General features: G+C 42.2%; 1 protein-coding gene across 1 annotated transcript in view; it reads left to right on the top strand.

Annotated features, from left to right (window-relative positions):
- Positions 1-7,768: 7,768 nt before the first annotated feature.
- The window catches only part of GPC1 (glypican 1), a 124,021-nt gene continuing 110,121 nt past the window's right edge, over positions 7,769-21,668 (top strand). Inside the window, exon 1 of the mRNA XM_073625835.1 lies at positions 7,769-8,702. Within this exon, the coding sequence (XP_073481936.1) occupies positions 8,537-8,702 (166 nt within the window). The 5' untranslated portion in view covers positions 7,769-8,536. The remainder of the gene's footprint in view (positions 8,703-21,668) is intronic.

Raw genomic sequence — 21,668 nt, 5'->3', positions numbered from 1 at the left:
GGTCCCCCTCAAAATCCATACCAGACCCTTATCCGAGCACACAACCTGGCAGGCCGCAGGAAAAGAGGGGGAGACGAGAGAGCGCCCCCCCCTCCTGAACCGTAGCAGACCACATGCCCTCAACATGGGGAGGATGTCCACCGGGCAAAGGGTTGTGGGGATGGGGACAAGGGCCTCATCCCCACAACCCTTGCCCGGTGGTTGTGGGGGTCTGCGGGCGGGGGGCTTATCGGAATCTGGAAGCCCCCTTTAACAAGGGGACCCCCAGATCCCGGCCCCCCCTGTGTGAAATGGTAATGGGGTACAAATGTACCCCTATCATTTCACAAAAAAAGTGTCAAAAATGTTAAAAAAACAAGAGACGGTTTTTGACAATTCCTTTATTAATGTCTTCTTCTTTTCCTGCTTCTTCTTCCATCTTCTTCTGGTCTTCATTCGGTTTTCTTCCTCCATCTTGTTCTTTCCCTGATTCTTCCTCTTCTCCCTCAGATCCTCTGCTTCTTCCTTCGGTCTTCTCGTCCGCATCTTCCTCCGGCGTCTTCTTCCCTGCTTCGTTCTCCGGACGATCCAAATCCATGGGAGGTTCCCGCTGTGTGACGCTTCTGTTCTTGTGACAGTTCTTATATAACTGAGGGCGGGGCCACCCAGGGATCCCTGCCCCCCTCTGACGCACAGGGACTTCCCTATGGCTTTCCCCGTGATGTCAGAGGGGGGCGGGGTCACCCGGTTACGTAACGGGTGACCCCGCCCCCCTCTGACACCACAGGAAAACCATAGGGAAGTCCCCGTGAAGTCCCAGTGCGTCAGAGGGGGGCGGGGTAACCGGGTGGCCCCCGCCCTCAGTTATATAAGAACTGTCAGAAGAACAGAAGCGTCACACAGCAGGAACCTCCCATAGATGCAGATCGCCCGAAGAACGAAGCGGGGAAGAAGCCGGAGGAAGATGCGGACGAGAAGACCAAAGGAAGAAGCAGAGGTTCGGAGGAAGAAGAGGAAGAAGCAGGGGAAGAACAAGATGGAGGAAGAAAACCAAATGAAAACCAGAAGAAGATGGAAGAAGAGATGGGGAAAGAAGAAGACATTAATAAAGGAATTGTCAAAAACCGTCTCTTGTCTTTTTTGACATTTTTGACACTTTTTTGTGAAATGGTAGGGGTACATTTGTACCCCATTACTATTTCACACGGGGGGGGTGGGATCTGGGGGTCCCCTTGTTAAAGGGGGCTTCCAGAATCTGATAAGCCCCCCGCCCACATACCCCCACAACCACTGGGCAAGGGTTGTGGGGATGAGGCCCTTGTCCCCATCAACATGGGGACATCCTCCCTATGTTGAGGGCATGTGGCCTGGTACGGTTCAGGAGGGGGGGCACTCTCTCATCCCCCCCTTTTCCTGCGGCCTGCCAGGTTGCATGCTCGGATAAGGGTCTGGTATGGATTTTGAGGGGGGCCCCCATGCCATTTTTTTTTAAATCTTGGCGCGGGGCTCCCCTTAATATCCATACCAGACCTGAAGGCCTGGTATGGAATTTGGGGGGACCCCCACGCATTTTTTTTTTAAATTTTGGTTCGGAGTTCCCCCTTAATATTCATACCAGACCCAAAGGGCCTGGTAATGCACTGTGGGGGAACCCCAGGCGGTTTTTTTCAATTACTTTTTTGAGTATTGCAGAGACCCGACAATTCATTATAGCTGCCGGCGCTACTGCTAGTACTTTAGTATGCCTGTAAAGTGGCGCATGTTTCCCATGTTTGCAACAGTCCGAGAGCAAAATGACATTTCTAAAGGAAAAAAAAGTCATTTAAAAGTACTAGCGGTAGCGCCGGCAGCTATAATGATTTGTCGGGTCTGTGCAATACTCATAAAAGTCATTGAAAAAAACGGCCTGAGGTTCCCCCACAGTGCATTACCAGGCCCTTTGGGTCCAACACATGCCTCAAAAACATAGCGGCCTTCAACCTCCCCTCATAGCCGGTCCAACACATGCCTCAAAAACACACCGGCCTCCAACCTCCCCTCATAGCCAGTCCAACACACACCTCAAAAACATACCGCCCTTCAACCTCCTCTCATAGCCTGACCAACACACGCCTCAAAAACATACCGGCCTCCAACCTCCCCTCATAGCCAGTCCAACACACGCTTCAAAAACATACAGGCCTCCAACATCCTCTTATAGCCAGTCCAACACGCGCCTCAAAAGCCTACCGGCCTCCAAACTTCACACTTCATAATCAATTGCTTAATGTAGATCGACAATACATCAATCAAACATAATCACCTGTAAAAAAGTGCCTGAGATGTTTGTGGTAAACAGCCTGCTAGGCCCATGGGGAACCGAACTGAGTCGTCCAAAAGCTGCCTCATATCCAAGAGTTGCCAAATGTAGATATTAAGCTTTAAGGTTAATCAAAAATATCACATTCTAAAGGGAAAGGTAGTACAAGGGGTAGGGGGAGTATGGAAGAGGGAGAGAGGGAAGAAAGGAGAGGGGGGAAGGGAGGTTGGAGGAAAGAAAGGTGGTGGGGGTTGAGGGGAACCCTCACACCCCTTTATTTTCCCCAACCCCCCCCCTTTCTTTTCCTCCATCTCTCCCTCTTCCATGCTCCCCCTCCCCCTTGTTCTACCTTTCCCTTTAGAATGTGATATTTTTCATTAACCTTAAAGCTTCTGCAGAAGCTGGCGAAAGGAAAATAGAGGGCTGATTGGAGGACCCTCCAATTACTGGAGTGGCAGCAGCCACCAGTGTGGGGACCTGTGTTGGTACAGCCGTACCTGGTCCCTGAGAGGGTTCCTCAGACTTTTTGTTGAGTCTTCTTCTAGGAACAGGCAATTGTCTTGTTTGTCCAAATGTAGACATTAAGCTTTAAGGTTAATCAAATCAATATCACATTCTAAAGGAAAAGGTAGAACAAGGGGGAGGGGAGAATAGAAGAGGGAGAGAGGGAGGAAAGGAGGGGGGGAAGGGAGGTTGGAGAAAAGAAGGGGATGAGGGTTGGGGGGAACACCCACACCCCTTCCTTTCCTCCAACCCCCCTCTCTTTACCTCCCTCTCTCCCTCTTCTATACTCCCCCTCCCGTTGTTCTACCTTTCCCTTATTTGATTAACCTTAAAGCTTCTACAGAAGCTGCAGAAAGGGAAATAGAGGGCTGATGGGAAGTCCCTCTAGTTACTGGAGTGGTAGCCGCCACCAGTGTAGGAACCTGTGTTGGTACAGTCGTACCTGGTCCCTCAGACTTTTTGTTGAGTCTTCTTCTAGGAACAGCCAATTGTCCTGCGTGTCCAACTATATCGATAGTGATTCAGAAGCTGCAGAAAGGGAAATCGAGTGCTGATGGGAAGTCCCTCCAGTTACTGGAGTGGCAGCTACCACCAGTGTAGGGACCTGTGTTGGTACAGCTGTACCTGGTCCCTGGGAGGGTTCCTCAGACTTTTTGTTGAGTCTTCTCCTAGGAACAGCCAATTGTCTTGTTTGTCCGGCTACATTGATAGTTGGTGATTTTGAAGCTCCAAAAACAAAAATGGAGTGCTGATGGGAAGACCCTCCAGTTACTGGAGTGGCAGCCACCACCAGTGTAGGAACCTGTGTTGGTACAGCCATACCTGGTCCCTGGGAGGGTTCCTCAGACTTTTTGTTGAGTCTTCTTCTTGGAACAGCCAATTGTCTTGTCTGTCCAGCTACATTGATAGTTGGCGATTCATAATCTCCAAAAACGAAAATGGAGGGTTGATGGGAGTACTCTCCGGTTACTCGAGTGGCAGCCACCACCAGTGTAGGAACCTGTGTTGGTACAGCCATACCTGTTCCCTGGGAGGGTTCCTCGGACTTTTTGTTGAGTCTTCTCCTAGGAACAGCCAATTGTCTTGTTTGTCCAGCTACATTGATAGTTGGTGATTTCGAAGTTCCAAAAACAAAAATGGAGGGCTGATGGGAAGATCCTCCGGTTACTCGAGTGGCAACCACCACCAGTGTAGGCACCTGTATTGGTACAGCCGTACCTGGTCCCTGGGAGGGTTCCTCAGACTTTTTGTTGAGTCTTTTTCTAGAAACAGCCAATTGAATGGGATCCAGCATGGTGTGTATATATAAAGTAGATCTAGTGTAGCCTGTCAGTGTATATACTGTATAAAGGGGATCCAGCATGGTGTGTATATATGTAGTAGATTTAGTGTAGTCTGTGCCTGTCAGTGTATATACTGTATAAAGGGGATCCAGCATTATCTGTATATATAAAGTAGATTTCGTGTAGCCTGTCAGTGTATATACACTGTATAAAGGGGATCCAGCATGGTGTGTATATATGTAGTAGATCTAGTGTAGCCTGTCAGTGTATATACTGTATAAAGGGGATCCAGCATGGTGTGTATATATGTAGTAGATCTAGTGTAGCCTGTTAGTGTATATACTGTATAAAGGGGATCCAGCATGGTGTGTATATACAGTATGTAGTAGATCTAGTGTAGCCTGTCAGTGTATATACTGTATAAAGGGGATCCAGCATGGTGTGTATATATGTAGTAGATCTAGTGTAGCATGTTAGTGTATATACTGTATAAAGGGGATCCTGCATGGTGTGTATATATGTAGTAGATCTAGTGTAGCCTGTCATTGTATATACTGTATAAAGGGGATCCAGCATGGTGTGTATATATGTAGTAGATCTAGTGTAGCCTGTCAGTGTATATATTGTATAAAGGGGATCCAGCATGGTGTGTATATATGTAGTAGATCTAGTGTAGCCTGTCAGTGTATATACTGTATAAAGGGGATCCAGCATGGTGTGTATATATGTAGTAGATCTATTGTAGCCTGTCAGTGTATATACTGTATAAAGGGGATCCAGCATGGTGTGTATATACAGTATGTTATAGATCTAGTGTAGCTTGTCATTGTATATACTGTATAAAGGGGATCCAGCATGGTGTGTATATATGTAGTAGATCTATTGTAGCCTGTCAGTGTATATACTGTATAAAGGGGATCCTGTATGGTGTGTATATCTGTAGTAGATCTAGTGTAGCCTGTCAGTGTATATACTGTATAAAGGGGATCCAGCATGGTGTGTATATATGTAGTAGATCTAGTGTAGCCTGTCAGTGTATATACTGTATAAAGGGGATCCTGCATGGTGTATATATATATGTAGTAGATCTAGTGTAGCCTGTCAGTGTATATACTGTATAAAGGGGATCCAGCATGGTGTGTAAATATGTAGTAGATCCAGTGTAGTATGTCAGTGTATATACTGTATAAAAGGGATCCAGCACAGTGTATATATATGTAGTAGATCTAGTGTAGCCTGTCAGTGTATATACTGTATAAAGGGGATCCAGCATGGTGTGTATATATGTAGTAGATCTAGTGTAGCCTGTCAGTGTATATACTGTATAAAGGGGATCCTGCATGGTGTGTATATATGTAGTAGATCTAGTGTAGCCTGTCAGTGTATATACTGTATAAAGGGGATCCAGCATGGTGTGTATATACAGTATGTAGTAATTCTAGTGTAGCCTGTCAGTGTATATACTGTATAAAAGGAATCCAGCATGGTCTGTATATATAAAGTAGATCTAATGTAGCCTGTCAGTGTATATACTGTATAAAGGGGATCCAGCATGTGGTGTATATATGTAGTAGATCTAGTGTAGCCTGTCAGTGTATATACTGTATAAAGGGGATCCAGCATGGTGTATATATATGTAGTAGATCTAGTGTAGCCTGTCAGTGTATATACTGTATAAAGGGGATCCTGCATGGTGTGTATATATGTAGTAGATCCAGTGTAGCCTGTCAGTGTATATACTGTATAAAGGGGATCCAGCATGGTGTGTATATATGTAGTAGATTTTGTGTAGCCTATCAGTGTATATACTGTATAAAGGGGATCCAGCATGGTGTGTATATATATATGTAGTAGATTTTGTGTAGCCTGTTAGTGTATATACTGTATAAAGGGGATCCAGCATGGTGTGTATATACAGTATGTAGTAGATCTAGTGTAGCCTGTCAGTGTATATACTGTATAAAGGGGATCCAGCATGGTGTGTATATATGTAGTAGATCTAGTGTAGCCTGTCAGTGTATATACTGTATAAAGGGGATCCAGCATGGTGTGTGTATATATGTAGTAGATCTAGTGTAGCCTGTCAGTGTATATACTGTATAAAGGGGATCCTGCATGGTGTATATATATGTAGTAGATCTAGTGTAGCCTGTCAGTGTATATACTGTATAAAGGGGATCCAGCATGGTGTGTATATACAGTATGTAGTAGATGTAGTGTAGCCTGTCAGTGTATACACTATATAAAGGGGATCCAGCATGGTGTGTATATATGTAGTAGATCCAGTGTAGCCTGTCAATGTATATACTGTATAAAGGAGATCCAGCATAGTGTGTATATATGTAGTAGATCTAGTGTAGCCTGCCAGTGTATATACTGTATAAAGGGGATCCAGCATGGTGTGTATATATAAAGTAGATCTAATGTAGCCTGTCAGTGATGTATATACTGTATAAAGGGGATCCGGCATGTGGTGTATATATGTAGTAGATCTAGTGTAGCCTGTCAGTGTATATACTGTATAAAGGGGATCCTGCATGGTGTGTATATATGTAGTAGATCCAGTGTAGCCTGTCAGTGTATATACTGTATAAAGGGGATGCAGCATGGTATATATATATATATATATATATGTAGTAGATCTAGTATAGCCTGTCAGTGTATATACTGTATAAAGGGGATCCAGCATGGTGTGTATATATGTAGTAGATCTAGTGTAGCCTGTCAGTGTATATACTGTATAAAGAGGATCCTGCATGGTGTATATATATGTAGTAGATCTAGTGTAGCCTGTCAGTGTATATACTGTATAAAGGGGATCCAGCATGGTGTGTATATATGTAGTAGATCTAGTGTAGCCTGTCAGTGTATATACTGTATAAAGGGGATCCTGCATGGTGTGTATATATGTAGTAGATCTAGTGTAGCCTGTCAGTGTATATACTGTATAAAGGGGATCCAGCATGGTGTGTATATACAGTATGTAGTAATTCTAGTGTAGCCTGTCAGTGTATATACTGTATAAAAGGAATCCAGCATGGTCTGTATATATAAAGTAGATCTAATGTAGCCTGTCAGTGTATATACTGTATAAAGGGGATCCAGCATGTGGTGTATATATGTAGTAGATCTAGTGTAGCCTGTCAGTGTATATACTGTATAAAGGGGATCCAGCATGTGGTGTATATATGTAGTAGATCTAGTGTAGCCTGTCAGTGTATATACTGTATAAAGGGGATCCAGCATGGTGTGTATATATGTAGAAGATCCAGTGTAGCCTGTCAGTGTATATACTGTATAAAGGGGATCCAGCATGGTATATATATATATATATATATATATATATATATATATTTATTTATATATGTAGTAGATTTTGTGTAGCCTGTCAGTGTATATACTGTATAAAGGGGATCCAACATGGTGTGTATATATATATATGTAGTAGATCCAGTGTAGCCTGTCAGTGTATATACTGTATAAAGGGGATCCAGCATGGTGTGTATATATATATATGTAGTAGATCCAGTGTAGCCTGTCATTGTAGATGGAGATAGTTGTGTAGTAGACATCAATGCTCTCTCGCTCTCTCTCTCGCTCTCTCTCTCTCACACCCAGCAGATAGATCTCCACCTCTTGCCTGGCTGACCCTGACACCCAATCCGGATGCTAATTGTATTCTATTAGAGCGGGGCTGTGCCGGGGGCTGTGATTGGCTGGCGGCTGTCAATGTGCAGTGTGCGGCTGGAGTTGAAGCTTCATTCTACACGGGAGGTGCGGGGACGGCAGGCAGCATCAGTCAGCGAGCGCACAGCAGCAGCAGCCGCCGCCGCATCCCTCTCCTCCTCCGGATAGACCGGGAGGAGAAGGGGTATCACCTTGTCCTGGATTAGAGGGACCCCCTCCCCATCATACACAGCGGCAGAATGGAGGAGGACACCGCACACTGACCCCCGGAGCAGCAGGCAGGCAGAGAGAATCATGTAGACATACATTGCACAAAGGAACCCAAGTGATTGCAATGAGCGCTGCCACCTCTATAGAGAAATAGGTCATTGGATGTGATTGCTGAAATCCAGTGCTAATTCAAGGACTACACCCCATTCATCACAAGTGTCCCCCCTGCCTGGCTCCAGCTTCATTCCATTGCAGTGTCCCAGCACTCTGCATTTCTGGCCTTCAGCTGTGCCCACTCTGTGCCACATCCTGGACATGCCCTTGTTCACCCATTGTGTCTTCTATGGATCCTGGGGCCCCTGTGTGCCCCTGATATCAGCACTCAGCACCCACAACATTTGCTAGCTGCTGTCAGTGTGCTCTCCATATACCAGTCCTGTAGGAGCAGATCTCAGGGCTTCCTGGCATTGCCAGCTGGGCTGTGCATGCTTGCTTCCTTTGCCTCTGTGCTCCAGCTTCCCAACTCTTCCAGTGACATTTCTTGGCTGGTACATATAGCCCACTAGCAGAGGACATGGAGAGGATATGTGGATACTCATGGTGGCCTCTCGGACTGGTCTTCTTGGTACATTGGGCAGCAGGAGATACAGGGAGCAAAGCCAAGAGCTGTGAATCGGTGAGACAGGTGTACAGTGCCAAGGGCTTTAACCTCAATGGGGTACCCCAGTCAGAGATCTCAGGTGAGTGCTACTCTTATACTCTGATTCTTCATCACCAGCAATGGCGAAAGGTGGATATTAATAAAAGAGATATTCTATTTGTTTTTTTTTTAAATGTTATTCACATGCTTGGAACTAAATTGCAATCAGTCACTGCGTAAAATGTCATAGTATTCTGTTTGAGTTCTGCTAGTAAGTAAGCCAGGCAGGTCAAGATCTTTTTTGTTGTAGTTCTGAAACTGTTCTTATGGGTTCACATTGCTGTAACAGGCTTTTATTTCCTAGACCAGCCCTTACCAATTGAACCCAAAGGTTGCTAGCAGTTCCTTGAGCAGGGAGCAATCGCCACTGACCTTTGTAGGTACCTGAAAGCGGGTCATTCTTCTCATTGACCACTAACGTAGGATGCATTCTTCCACTGACTTTTGTAGATACCTGAAAGTGGGGCATTCTTCTCATTGACCAGTAATGTAGGAAGCATTCTTCCACTGACTTTTGTAGATACCTGAAAGTGGGGCATTCTTCTCATTGACCAGTAACGTAGGAAGCATTCTTCCACTGACTTTTGTAGATACCTGAAAGTGGGTCATTCTTCTCATTGACCACTAACATAGGAAGCATTCTTCCACTGACTTTAATAGATACCTGTAAGTGGGGCATTCTGCTCATTGACCACTAACGTAGGAAGCATTCTTCCACTGACTTTTGTAGATACCTGTAAGTGGGGCATTCTTCTCATTGACCACTAACATAGGAAGCATTCTTCTACTGACTTTTGTAGATACCTGAAAGTGAGTCATTGCTCTCATTGACCACTAACATAGGAAGCATTCTTCCACTGACTTTTGTAGATACCTGAAAGTGGGGCATTCTTCTCATTGACCACTAAAGTAGGAAGCATTCTTCCACTGACTTTTGTAGATACCTGAAAGTGGGGCATTCTTCTCATTGACCACTAACGTAGGAAGCATTCTTCCACTGACTTTTGTAGATACCTGAAAGTGGGGCATTCTTCTCATTGACCAGTAACGTAGGAAGCATTCTTCCACTGACTTTTGTAGATACCTGAAAGTGGGGCATTCTTCTCATTGACCAGTAACGTAGGAAGCATTCTTCCACTGACTTTTGTAGATACCTGAAAGTGGGGCATTCTTCTCATTGACCAGTAACGTAGGAAGCATTCTTCCACTGACTTTTGTAGATACCTGAAAGTGGGGCATTCTTCTCATTGACCAGTAACGTAGGAAGCATTCTTCCACTGACTTTTGTAGATACCTGAAAGTGGGGCATTCTTCTCATTGACCAGTAACGTAGGAAGCATTCTTCCACTGACTTTTGTAGATACCTGAAAGTGGGGCATTCTTCTCATTGACCACTAACGTAGGAAGCATTCTTCCACTGACTTTTGTAGATACCTGAAAGTGGGTCATTCTTCTCATTGACCACTAACATAGGAAGCATTCTTCCACTGACTTTAATAGATACCTGTAAGTGGGGCATTCTTCTCATTGACCACTAACGTAGGAAGCATTCTTCCACTGACTTTTGTAGATACCTGAAAGTGGGGCATTCTGCTCATTGACCACTAACGTAGGAAACATTCTTCCACTGACTTTTGTAGATACCTGTAAGTGGGGCATTCTTCTCATTGACCACTAACATAGGAAGCATTCTTCTACTGACTTTTGTAGATACCTGAAAGTGAGTCATTGCTCTCATTGACCACTAACATAGGAAGCATTCTTCCACTGACCTTTGTAGATACCTGTAAGTGGGGTGTTCTTCTCATTGACCACCAGTGTAGTAAGTATTCTTCCACTGACCATCACCATTATGTGGAGTTCGTAATTATTAGCAGGGGTTCCCCGAGACCTGAAATGAGCTTTTAATTAGTGTACCCCTTCTAACATTCTGAAAGCTGTTTTCTGTTTTGTTGTCAGTGGCTTGAATACATCCAGAGCTGGAGAACAAATGTTTGAAGTCTCCTAATTTCAGAATGTCTTAATTAGGCTAGAACTGTCTACCTTCTAGAAGAGCTGGACTCTGACAATGTGCAAATGAGTTTTTTACTTTAGTGTATTTATGATTATCATTCGTTACTCAAGGAATAGTTCTTTGTAATGGATATAACAGAAAACCGTCCGTTAATTCTAAAGAATAAGAATTTTACAAACGTTCATATGTCCATCTTATGTGATCTGTCAGCTTACCTTTGCTAAACAGAGCCTTTGGTAGTTGTACAGTGGTATGTATTATGGCTTTTTCATAGAATGGGGTGCAAATAATTGTAAGTACACATAATGTTAAAGCAAAAAATCATAAATAACCTGCTACTGTTCTAGATAGTATACTAGCTATACAGCTATAGCATTCAGCTAGTGGTTAGCACTTATGCCTTGCAGCACTAGGGTCTTCAGCTCAAATCCCTTAGGGGACATGGAGCTTGCATGTCTTCCCAATGCTTGCATGGGTTTCCTCCAGGTACTCCGGTTTCCTCCCACACTCTACATACATGCTGGTAGGTTAGTTGGCTCCTTTCTAAATTGACCCTAGTATGTGTGTATATGTATGTGAGATATGGACCTTAGGTTGTAAGTTAGTTGGGGGCAGGGACTGATGTGAATGTATAATATGTAAAGTACCAGCGCTGTATAAATACCTGTAATTAATTAATACTTAAACTATGTCTTGACTAACCCATGTTCTATAGGGTGCAAAAAAATGTTGACACTCGGTTCACATCTATGCAGGTGGCTGTGGGTGTGGGAATTGCAGTGCAACAACAAATATGCCCGCAGTGAAAATGTGCTGCCGCAAGAAAACGCGCGGGACTGCCATTCATTCTGAATTGCACCCCAATGCATGTAAAAACGCAGCGCATTTGCCGGTGCAGGAACCACGGGAAATCACATGGTCAAAATGACCATGCAAATCTCTGCAGGCCAGGTTTAAAAAAAAAAAAAAAAAAGGGCGCATGCACATTTTTCTGAGGGACGCGCGGGCACGGTAGCCCATTTGCATGAATGGGCTGCCGTGCCCACGCAAATGTGGCCCGCACACACGCAGCAAGCCTTAGGACCGGACCGTTTACTAATAAAAAAAAATTAAATCCTTGTTTATTACCAGCTAGAATTAGAGTGATTACCACACTTTAATAAGGTGTCAGTCATGGATATCTAGCCTGGCATGGCAGCCAATTTTCCAGTACCAGTTCAGTATTATCCTCAAGTGTAATTGCCTCGTATTAAGATTTCAGCCACACAGTGGTAGTGACAGCTTGGTGAGTTCTCAGCCTAAAGGTGTTTGCCAGCGAGTGTCTTCTGAGCTGAGACCTGTTGGGACATGCCGCCATATAGTTGCTTCAGTCTGGCTTCTTAGGCCGGTGACACATCAGAAAGCATTGCTGCAGTCATGTGTGATATATATATATATATATATATATATATATAAATAAAATATCTCGTATACTCCGCCAATGGCCTGAGTCCCTTAGGCCTCATGTACACCAACAATGACAGGCTACAAATATGCTGGGTGTACAGTTACAGAAATTTTCCCATGGCTGCAGAGCCACAGGTGTCACATAAAGCCTGCTGTACACGTGAATAGCGGTACGTGGTCATACTCTAGTAAATACTGATGCTTCTTCTTTGCATTGGCATTTACCTGCGCATGTGCGTGCAATGTATTTCCTGAATTTGGACTTTTTGAAAATGGCCAAAATGTTATGCCCAACACATTTTCAGCTTCTCCCCATCTGTGGTCAAGAGCTCAGACAGTGGAACAGTTAAACCCAGAGCAAATGGTATCTTCATGAATAAAGCAAAAGTTAGCAATCATTATTGCTTAGCCAGTAATGTGTTTATTATGGTCCATTCTTCCTCCTTTATTTGTGTTAGTAAACACTGCTTAATGACAGCTTAAGCTCGAAAGTCACAGTTATATGGCATGTTTTTTGTTTAACTACACTGATTTATGGCAATGCTTGTAAAGGTTTAATGCTGGGGACACAGAAACTATTAGAGGTCCAGCATACGGTAAGATAAAGAGTAAAAATAAATATAAGGTCAATAGATAGAGTAGATAGATACAGTAATTCGAAAGATAGAGACAGTAGATACAGTAGATTGATATAATTGATAGATATAGTAGGTAGATACAATAGATTGATACAATAAATACAGTCAGTAGATACAATAGAGTAGATACAGTAGCTTGAAAGAGTAGATAGATACAGTATATACAGTAATATGATAGAGACAGTGTGTATATATAGAGTAGATTCATATAGTAAATAGATAGATACATTAGAGTAGATTGATACAGTAAATCGCTAGAGACAGTAGATATAGTAGATACAGTAGGTAGATACAATAGATACAGTGAATAAATTAATACAATAGATACAGTAGATACAGCAGATTGATACAGTAGATCAATAGATACAGTAAGTAGATACAATAGAGAGAGAGAGATGTACAAGGTGGATAGATAGATACAATAGATTGATAAAGTATATCAATACACAATATAGTTTGATACAGTATATTAATACAGATAGATACAATAGATTGATACAGTAGATCAATAGATACAGTAAGTAGATACAAGAGAGAGAGATACAATAGATTGATACAGTATATTAATACAGAATATAGATAGATACAATAGATTGATACAGTATATTATTACAGACTATAGATAGATACAATAGATCGATACAGTATATTAATATAGATACAATAGATTGATACAGTAAATTAATAATAATATAGATAGATACAATAGATTGATACAGTATATTAATACAGAATATAGATGGATACAATAGATTGATACAGTATATTAATGCAGAATATAGATGATAGATACAATAGATTGATATGGTATATTAATATAGATAGATACAATAGATTGATACAGTATATTAATATAGATAGATACAATAGATTGATATGGTATATTAATATAGATAGATACAATAGATTGATATGGTATATTAATATAGATAGATACAATAGATTGATACAGTATATTAATATAGATACAATAGATTGATACAGTAAATTAATAATAATATAGATACCATAGATTGATACAGTATATTAATACAGAATATAGATAGATACAATAGATTGATACAGTATATTAATATAGATAGATACAATAGATTGATATGGTATATTAATATAGATAGATACAATAGATTGATACGGTATATTAATATAGATAGATACAATAGATTGATACAGTATATTAATATAGATAGATACAATAGATTGATATGGTATATTAATATAGATAGATACAATAGATTGATATGGTATATTAATATAGATAGATACAATAGATACAGTATATTAATGCAGTAGATGGATGGATACTCTATTTTGAGCCTCACCAGTGGAATTACTGTTGATCTCATCAGTTCCTGCACCAACCTTACGGTAGCTGCTATTAACACTCCAGTCTAATTGTTCAACCTTCTTTTTAATTAACCAAAATGTTGTAATAGGAGGACCAACCTAAATAAGCCCATTTCAGCCCAACCCTTAGATTACACAGTTGCTGGTAGAGCTAAGATTGCCCAGTCGGGTTGTATAGTGTGTGCCACACGTGTTAGTCTGATTGCACAATCTAGATCTACCAACAAGAATGTAGTCAAGGACCTTCCTGATTGGATACAAATTGAATTGTTTAGGTAGGTTTTCATATTGCATAGTTTGGTAGTTCCAAGGTTGGTTGCACAGAGTTTTTATCGTCAGATTGTAGCATGTATGGTAAAGCTAAGAGAGATAGATCTACAGATACATAGATATTTCTCACCTCATGTAATTATTGTTGAACTCATCACTTTCAGCCACATAATGGCAACATTTCTTTTTTTATTTTTAGATTTGGATAGAGAAGTTAGGGTTTAGAACTACTGGCAGGCTTTTACTGCGTTTTTACCTCCCCTCCACCTACCTAAAAGGCAACATTTGGCTGCTCAGGTTCTGACACATTTTAACCCTTTCATTCTCTATCTAAAAAGAAAAAAATGTTTTTAGGTATACTTTTAATGTCTATTTATCTATAGCATTGTTATTTCTGTTGTAGCTCCATTGTTCTGATAGTCACTAATGACTGCTGGCCAAGACTGAGGTCCTGAGCTCATTAGACATACCAGTAGAAAATATAAAGGGGCTGAGACTCAGTAGAGCAAATCAAATAGGAGCCATTAACTGTGTCCTTGCAAATGTCAATAGTGGATGAGAACCCCTAGACATAAAATCATGGTTGTCTATTAGGATGGTGTGACATGCTGATTTGCTCTTCATTGCCTATCCTTAGCAAAGACTGAACTACAACCACCAGCAATAAGGCAGCATTCACATTTGCACTGAGCAGTTTGGAACATTTCCACAGGCGATGTTTTTGCAGATGTCCGAGGCTTTTTTAATTTTTTTTATTTTATGATTTTTTTTTAGCCAATCAAAAACTATTCATTGGGGGGAAAAAAAACATCTTTGTGCATTTTTTGCATGTTATGAAACAAATGACTTGATTCCCCCATGCACACATTCGAGGTAGATGGGGAAATCCTCCCACTAAGCAGTTGTATTCTGACAATAAGGAGACTTCCCCGCCATCAGAATACACTGATCAGCACTGCCGGCTATGGCACCTTCAGCTGCTACAGCAAGCCATATATGATTCATTTTCTTCAACCAGCGGGTCGAACTAAAGAAAATGAATCGATTCCCCCACCCCATCCACACATTCGAGATGGATGGGGGAGTCCCTCCCATGGAGTTTTTGTATTCTGACAGTGGGGAGGCTTCCCTGTCCTCAGATTACACTGATCAGCACTGCCGACTATAGCTGGCGGCACTGATCGAGCGGAAGTTTTCCAACAGGTCGGTTGTTCAGAAGTTGATCGGTAGATTGGCCTCTGTATAATCACCCTGCCCATAAATGGATTGAAATTTGGCTGGTCCCTGCTGGCTTAAGCCTGCACAGGAAAACAGTGGCTGGCAGTACTGGGACAGGTTTGGGACAGGGTTGTCCAACGCCCAGGGCAAGGATCCAGAATTACACCTCCCTCCCCCACTATTCATACATGCCGTAGAATAGGTGTACTACCCTGCAACCTTTTTTTTTGCCACTTTGCTTTACTGCGCCCAGGGCAACTGTCCCTCCTGCCCACCCCTTGTCCCAGCCCTGGTGGCTTGTGTCTGCTCTGTATGGGGAGTGGGGGGAGGGCCTTGTGCGTTCATAACACAACACTGTTTATCTTTATGAAATGACCATTTTTATGAAATGACCGTTTTCATTTCTAGGCACCACAGCTCAGCAGACAGACAGAGAGCTCGGGTGCGGCGTGGAAAAATGCTTTGTTGTATTGTGAACAGGGCACTTGGAAAACAATGGCTTTCTGTGTCCCTTGCAGAGACCTGCGATTTATAAGTGCAGAAAAGTGTGAATGAGCCCAAGGTGTTGAAATAATAGGATCAGCATGCCAGGCAGGCAACCAACAGATGGAGCACTCAGCAATGGAAGCCTCTGACCCCTTTCACAATGGTGCGCTTTTGCCATGCATTTCCAGGGTGACAAAAGCACATGAAATCTATTCCCTATTAAGCCCCCCGTTCATAACAGTGTGACTTTGACATTTTAAAATCGCATAAGTTGCACCCTATTTGTGCCTATGGAACCGTTCAAATCAGTGCGACTCCAACTTGCACCAATTGAAAAAGGCTCCTGCACTATTTTTGGCGAATTTCATGTGCGACTTGCATAGACATCTGTGCTTGAAGTCGCACAGATGTCAAAAAAGCCACACATGAAATCGCACTGACCGGCAGCTTTTGAAGTTGCACTGAAGTAGCCGCATTTCATATGAACACAGTGTGAATCCTAGGTAACTGTTTACACTGCAGATGCGCTGTGCTTTGAAAAGTCCACAAAAAAGGCACCTTCCATTGTAAGTCAATGGGAACGCATCAAATGCATGTCAGTGTGAGAGGGCATTTCTCTCATGACAGGTGCCCTTTAACAAAAAAGCATTTGAAGTGCTGAGAAAGTCAGATTAATTTCTACAATTGGTAAATAAAGGGCAGGAGGGCCTCCAGGCTTCATGGCTCAGGAACCGTCAGAGACTTAACAGGAAACTCTATTTTAATGAAAAAGTACCACAGATATAGAGATACCATATAAACAAATGTATACAGTAAATGTTTTTTGAGCTATTTTGTGGTTAATGTCGTTAAAAATGACCTATCAATCTGCAGCTGATATCATCATTTCCAGATCAGTCCAAGATTCAGGTGATGCTGGAATTCAGGGGGGCATTCTATCCAGTGTGTATGTATTGTACTGAGCTGTCATTTCTTGATGATATGAGTTCCTCTTATTACAACCAACAAGAAGTTTTGGCTTACCGTCACCCACATTTGCACATTTACCCTGGTGAATCTACAGTGCTCCCTGCTTGTCCACGTGTCTCTACCTCAGCTCCCATGCCAGACCTTTTTAATAGCTCTGATCCTCTGTTCACATCTATGCAGTTGACATCACCATTGCATTTGCCCTGAAGAGTTGTTATCCCCCCCCATGAAACGCGTCGGACTTGCATAGATGCATGATGTCCATACAATCTCTTATATTGTTTTACTCTAGACTTTCCAACATCATTCAGCCCTTCCAGTGGCCCATGTTTTGCAGGACTTGTTTTTACTTTATGATATGCCAAGTACCATGGCGTGAATATTTATATGCGGTTTTCAGCATGCCCTGCATGTATGCGATTCTGTGTATGCATTTTTGTCTTATTCAGTATGTTATACATGATCTCACACGGTATAATAAAATGTTCTTTGTCAAGACTGCTTTTTGGTATACATCTCTCATTCAAAAACTCCCCCTTTTTGTTGGAACCCATAAAAGCAACAATGTGTTTTATATCCCACATGTTTACTTTATATATTGATTTGCCTCATTTAAAGTCCCGCTGACCACTTTCCCTTTTCTTTGTCTAAAATTTGGGATGGAGGCCAATTACTTTTGGTGCCTTGGACTACATCATTCTTTATTGCTGATTGAAGGGAAGGGACCCCCCCCAAACGCCACACAGGAACAAAGCCGAGGCTGTCCATCACAGGCTGTGTGCTTGAGCTCCCTCCCCGTCACCTTTTTTTCCTGGGTGTCAGAAAAACTTGTTAGAAGTGACTCATGCAGATAGTAGAGGATTGAAGAAGCAGACAGAAATGATACTTAGTGCTCTGGATTGAGACAAGCACACACTATAGAGGGATATTTGTTCATATTTCATGTCTGAGGTTTGCAACCATTTCAATTGTTTTCCCAAAGAAATCTTATATTATAAATGTTCCATAACTGTTTTAAAATCCTTAATCACATGTACAAGTGTTGTTATCTGCATGCTAGCACTTGCGCAATGAATTTTCCATCCAAGGCATAGCTCTAATAAAAACTGTCACAGTTGCCAGTGTACTTATGTCAGCTCTCTAATGACCATTCAGGCTTTCGGGTGGCTGGAGTCCTGACTGGTCACATGTACATTATTATGACAACTGCAGATCCAAGTAGAGGCTAAGATGACCCAGCAGATAGGATAGAAGGCTTTAGTTCCGCTTTAAAATCCCTCTGAATTGTAACTAAGACCGGCCATACATGGGTTGAATCCTGAAAGAATTTCCCTATGACAATTGTAACTAAGGCCAGCCATACATGGGTCGAATTGTGAAAGAATTCCCTATGACAATTGTAACTAAGGCCGGCCATACATGGGTCGAAGTCTGAAAGAATTTTCTTTCAAAAATCGTACCTAAGAATTTCGCACCATTAGTGGGCCACAGCAATGGGGAATTTTCATGTGGCCTTCAAATTAAAGCGCTAGTAAACCCGCTGACACTTTTTTTTTTAATACACCTGTAAGGTAAAAGGCATAATGAACTAGTATGCACCGCATACTAGCTCATTATGAAATACTTACCTTAGAACGAGGCATCGGTATCTCACCTGGTCCACGCCAAGGTAGCTTACATGTTGCCTCGGTGTGTCTTCTGGGTATCGCGGCTCCAGCGATGTGAGTGGCTGGAGCCGCGATGTCGTCACTCCCACGCACGCGCGCGGGAGACTTCTTTCTGGAGAGTCCGGCATCTGCCAGGCTTTCAGCCGAGAATCCCCCTGTGCGCATGCGCCGCTGCAGTCAGCGGCTCATTGCAAGGGGAATATCTCCTAAACCATACAGGTTTAGGAGATTTTTTTTTTTACCTACAGGTAAGCCTTATTATAGGCTTACCTGTAGGTAAAAGTTAAAAATTTGACTATACAACCACTTTAAAGAATTGGGCATGTTGGAAATTTTTTGAAAAACTTCCAGTTTTCTAATCAATGATGGGAGAATAATGTGAGAAATGTAATCCAAAAAGAAATGCAAAAAGAAAATTCCCAGGAAAAAAAGAAGCTTCCCGGCCACAAACTTTTCTTTTCTGTAGCAACATGAGGTGAAATTGAAGGCTTGGTTGGTCAAACTTCGAAATCAATGGTGGCATCATCAGATCACAAAACGGCCAAAAATTTCGGATTTTTTGTTAAAGAAAGTTTGTTTGGGATTCAACCCATGCATGGCCTGCATTAGAAGGTTTTTTTTTTTTCGAATTGGGCACCATTAGTGGGCTGCGGCAACTGCCAATTTTCGTGCGGCCATTGAATTTGAGTGATCTGGCATGTTGGAAATTTTTGGAAAAACTCATCTCCAATTAATGATGTGAGAATCATGCGAGAAAAATAATTGAAAAAGAAATGCGTATGAGCTGTGACTTGGAAAGAAAAGAATATTCCCCGCTACGAAAAAAAATTCTGTAGCAACATGAGGGGAAATTGAAGGCTTGGTTGGTTCAAAATCAGTGGTGGCACCATCGGATCACAAAATGCACAAAGTTTCAGATTTTCAAAAAAAAATTTGTTTGGAATTCGACCCGTGTATGGCCTGCATAAGTGTATATAAATTGCCATGAGAGACTTATTATGTGATTGTAACATTGGTATGGTATTGGGTTTTGAGTGGCCCATGAGATCTGATTCTGGAAACAGACGTTAGAACCAGTAAGATCTGTAGACACAATCTCTCCATCCCATGACCATTTCTTATCAAGGAGAGGTGTAGAAACAACACAGCACTGTTATATTGCCCATCTCACACGCTTTTGAGCTATGCTTAAGCCGGCCATAGACGGATCAAATCCATCTATGGACAGGCTGTTGTATTAAAGTCGGTCCATCAATCGACTTCAGTACAACCAGCTTGTCGGATTTTTTCAATGTAATCACTGCGGGATGGCTCTCTGCCAATAGAACACAAGTGTTGCGGGAGGGATATCCCCATCAACAGTGACTGTGTTGGTGGGGGAATCAAGCAATTTTCTTTCCTTCCACCCATGGTGACTATTTTTTTTTTTTTTTGGGATAGCTTGGAGAGGTATTAAACATCTGTCAGGTTATTACTGTGGGTGGCCCCATTAGGAGGATTCATCCTCCTTTATTTTTCATGTTTACAGTTACTAGTGAAAGAAAATGTTGGGTTGTACACAGAACAGTAATAGAGGGGAAATTTCCAATGGGGACACTAGTTCTGGTGACATCTGGGATTCCCTCACTTTGGAGCGATTTCCTCTCACTTCCTGCTTTGGCTATGGGACAGGAAGTGAAGGGAAATCTCCCCAATGGGACATGAAGGGCAAAAAGAAAAAATTCATTAGCAGGGGTTCTAACTCCCTTATTCTATTCAAAATAAAATAAAAATTCCAGTTTAAGCTGGCCATACACTGATCAAAATTCAGCCCAAATTCTGCCAAATTTTAATCAGTGGGGTTGATTTACTAAAGCTGGAGAGTGCAAATTCTGGTGTAGCTGTGCATGGTAGCCAATCAGCTTCTAAATCCGGTCATACATTTGTCAAATTCTTTCGAAAATCAGAAATTTTGTGATCCGATGGTGCCACCTTTTTGATTTCAAAATTCGACCAGCTAAGGCTTCAATTTCATCTTGTTGCTACAGAAAATAATTTTTGTGGCCAGGAATTTTCTTTTCTTCTCAGGTCACAGCCCATGCACATTTATTTTTCTATTATATCTCTTGCACGATTCTCCCATCATTGATTAGAAATTAGCTTGTTTTTCCAAAAATTTTCAATTTGCCCAATCACTCAAATTTGATAGCCACATGAAAATTGGCCATTGCCGCAGCCCACTAATGGTGCAAAATTTGAAAGAGAATGCTTAGTTACGATTTCTGCAAGAAAATTCTTTCTGAATTTGACCCATGTATGACCTTCTTAACTTCCGCTTGTTCAAGTAAAGTGATTGTAAAGTCTTGTTTAAAATAAAAAATAACAAACATGTTATACTTGCCTGTCCTGTGCAGTGAATTTGCAAATAGCAGCCCCGATCCTCCTCTTCTCGGGTTCCTCGTTGCTGCTCCTGGCCCTTCCCTCCTGTCGAGTGCCCCCACAGCAATCAGCTTGCTATGGGGGCACCCAAACCATGCTGCAGCTCCCTGTATTCATTCAGACACGGAGCTGCGATTCAGCCCTGCCCCCTCTCTCTTCTGATTGGCTAACTGAATTTGACAGCAGCGGGAGCCAATGGCGCCGCTGCTGTATCTCAGCCAGTCAGGAGGGAGAGTCCCGGATGGACGAGGCACACGTGGACATTGCTGGATAGAGAGGGTGCTTTCTATTTTAGAAGGCTTTTTATCCGCATAGAATGCATTAGGATAAAAAAACCTTCTGCCTTTACAACTCCTTTAAGCTTTGATAAAATAACAAAAAGTGGAATCTCATTGGTTTCTAAGCAGAGCTGCATCCAATTTTACACACTCCAGTTTTAGTAAATAACCCCCAGGGTGTGGCCTTCCCAACTGAACATAGGCCAATTATTTAATCATCCCATAATGAAGAAACATGTGGAAGTTTTTTGACTG

This window comes from Aquarana catesbeiana, linkage group LG04, assembly GCF_042186555.1.
Source record: "Aquarana catesbeiana isolate 2022-GZ linkage group LG04, ASM4218655v1, whole genome shotgun sequence".
Classification (NCBI taxonomy): Eukaryota; Metazoa; Chordata; class Amphibia; order Anura; family Ranidae; genus Aquarana; species Aquarana catesbeiana.
This window is presented reverse-complemented; position numbering and strand designations above follow the sequence as displayed.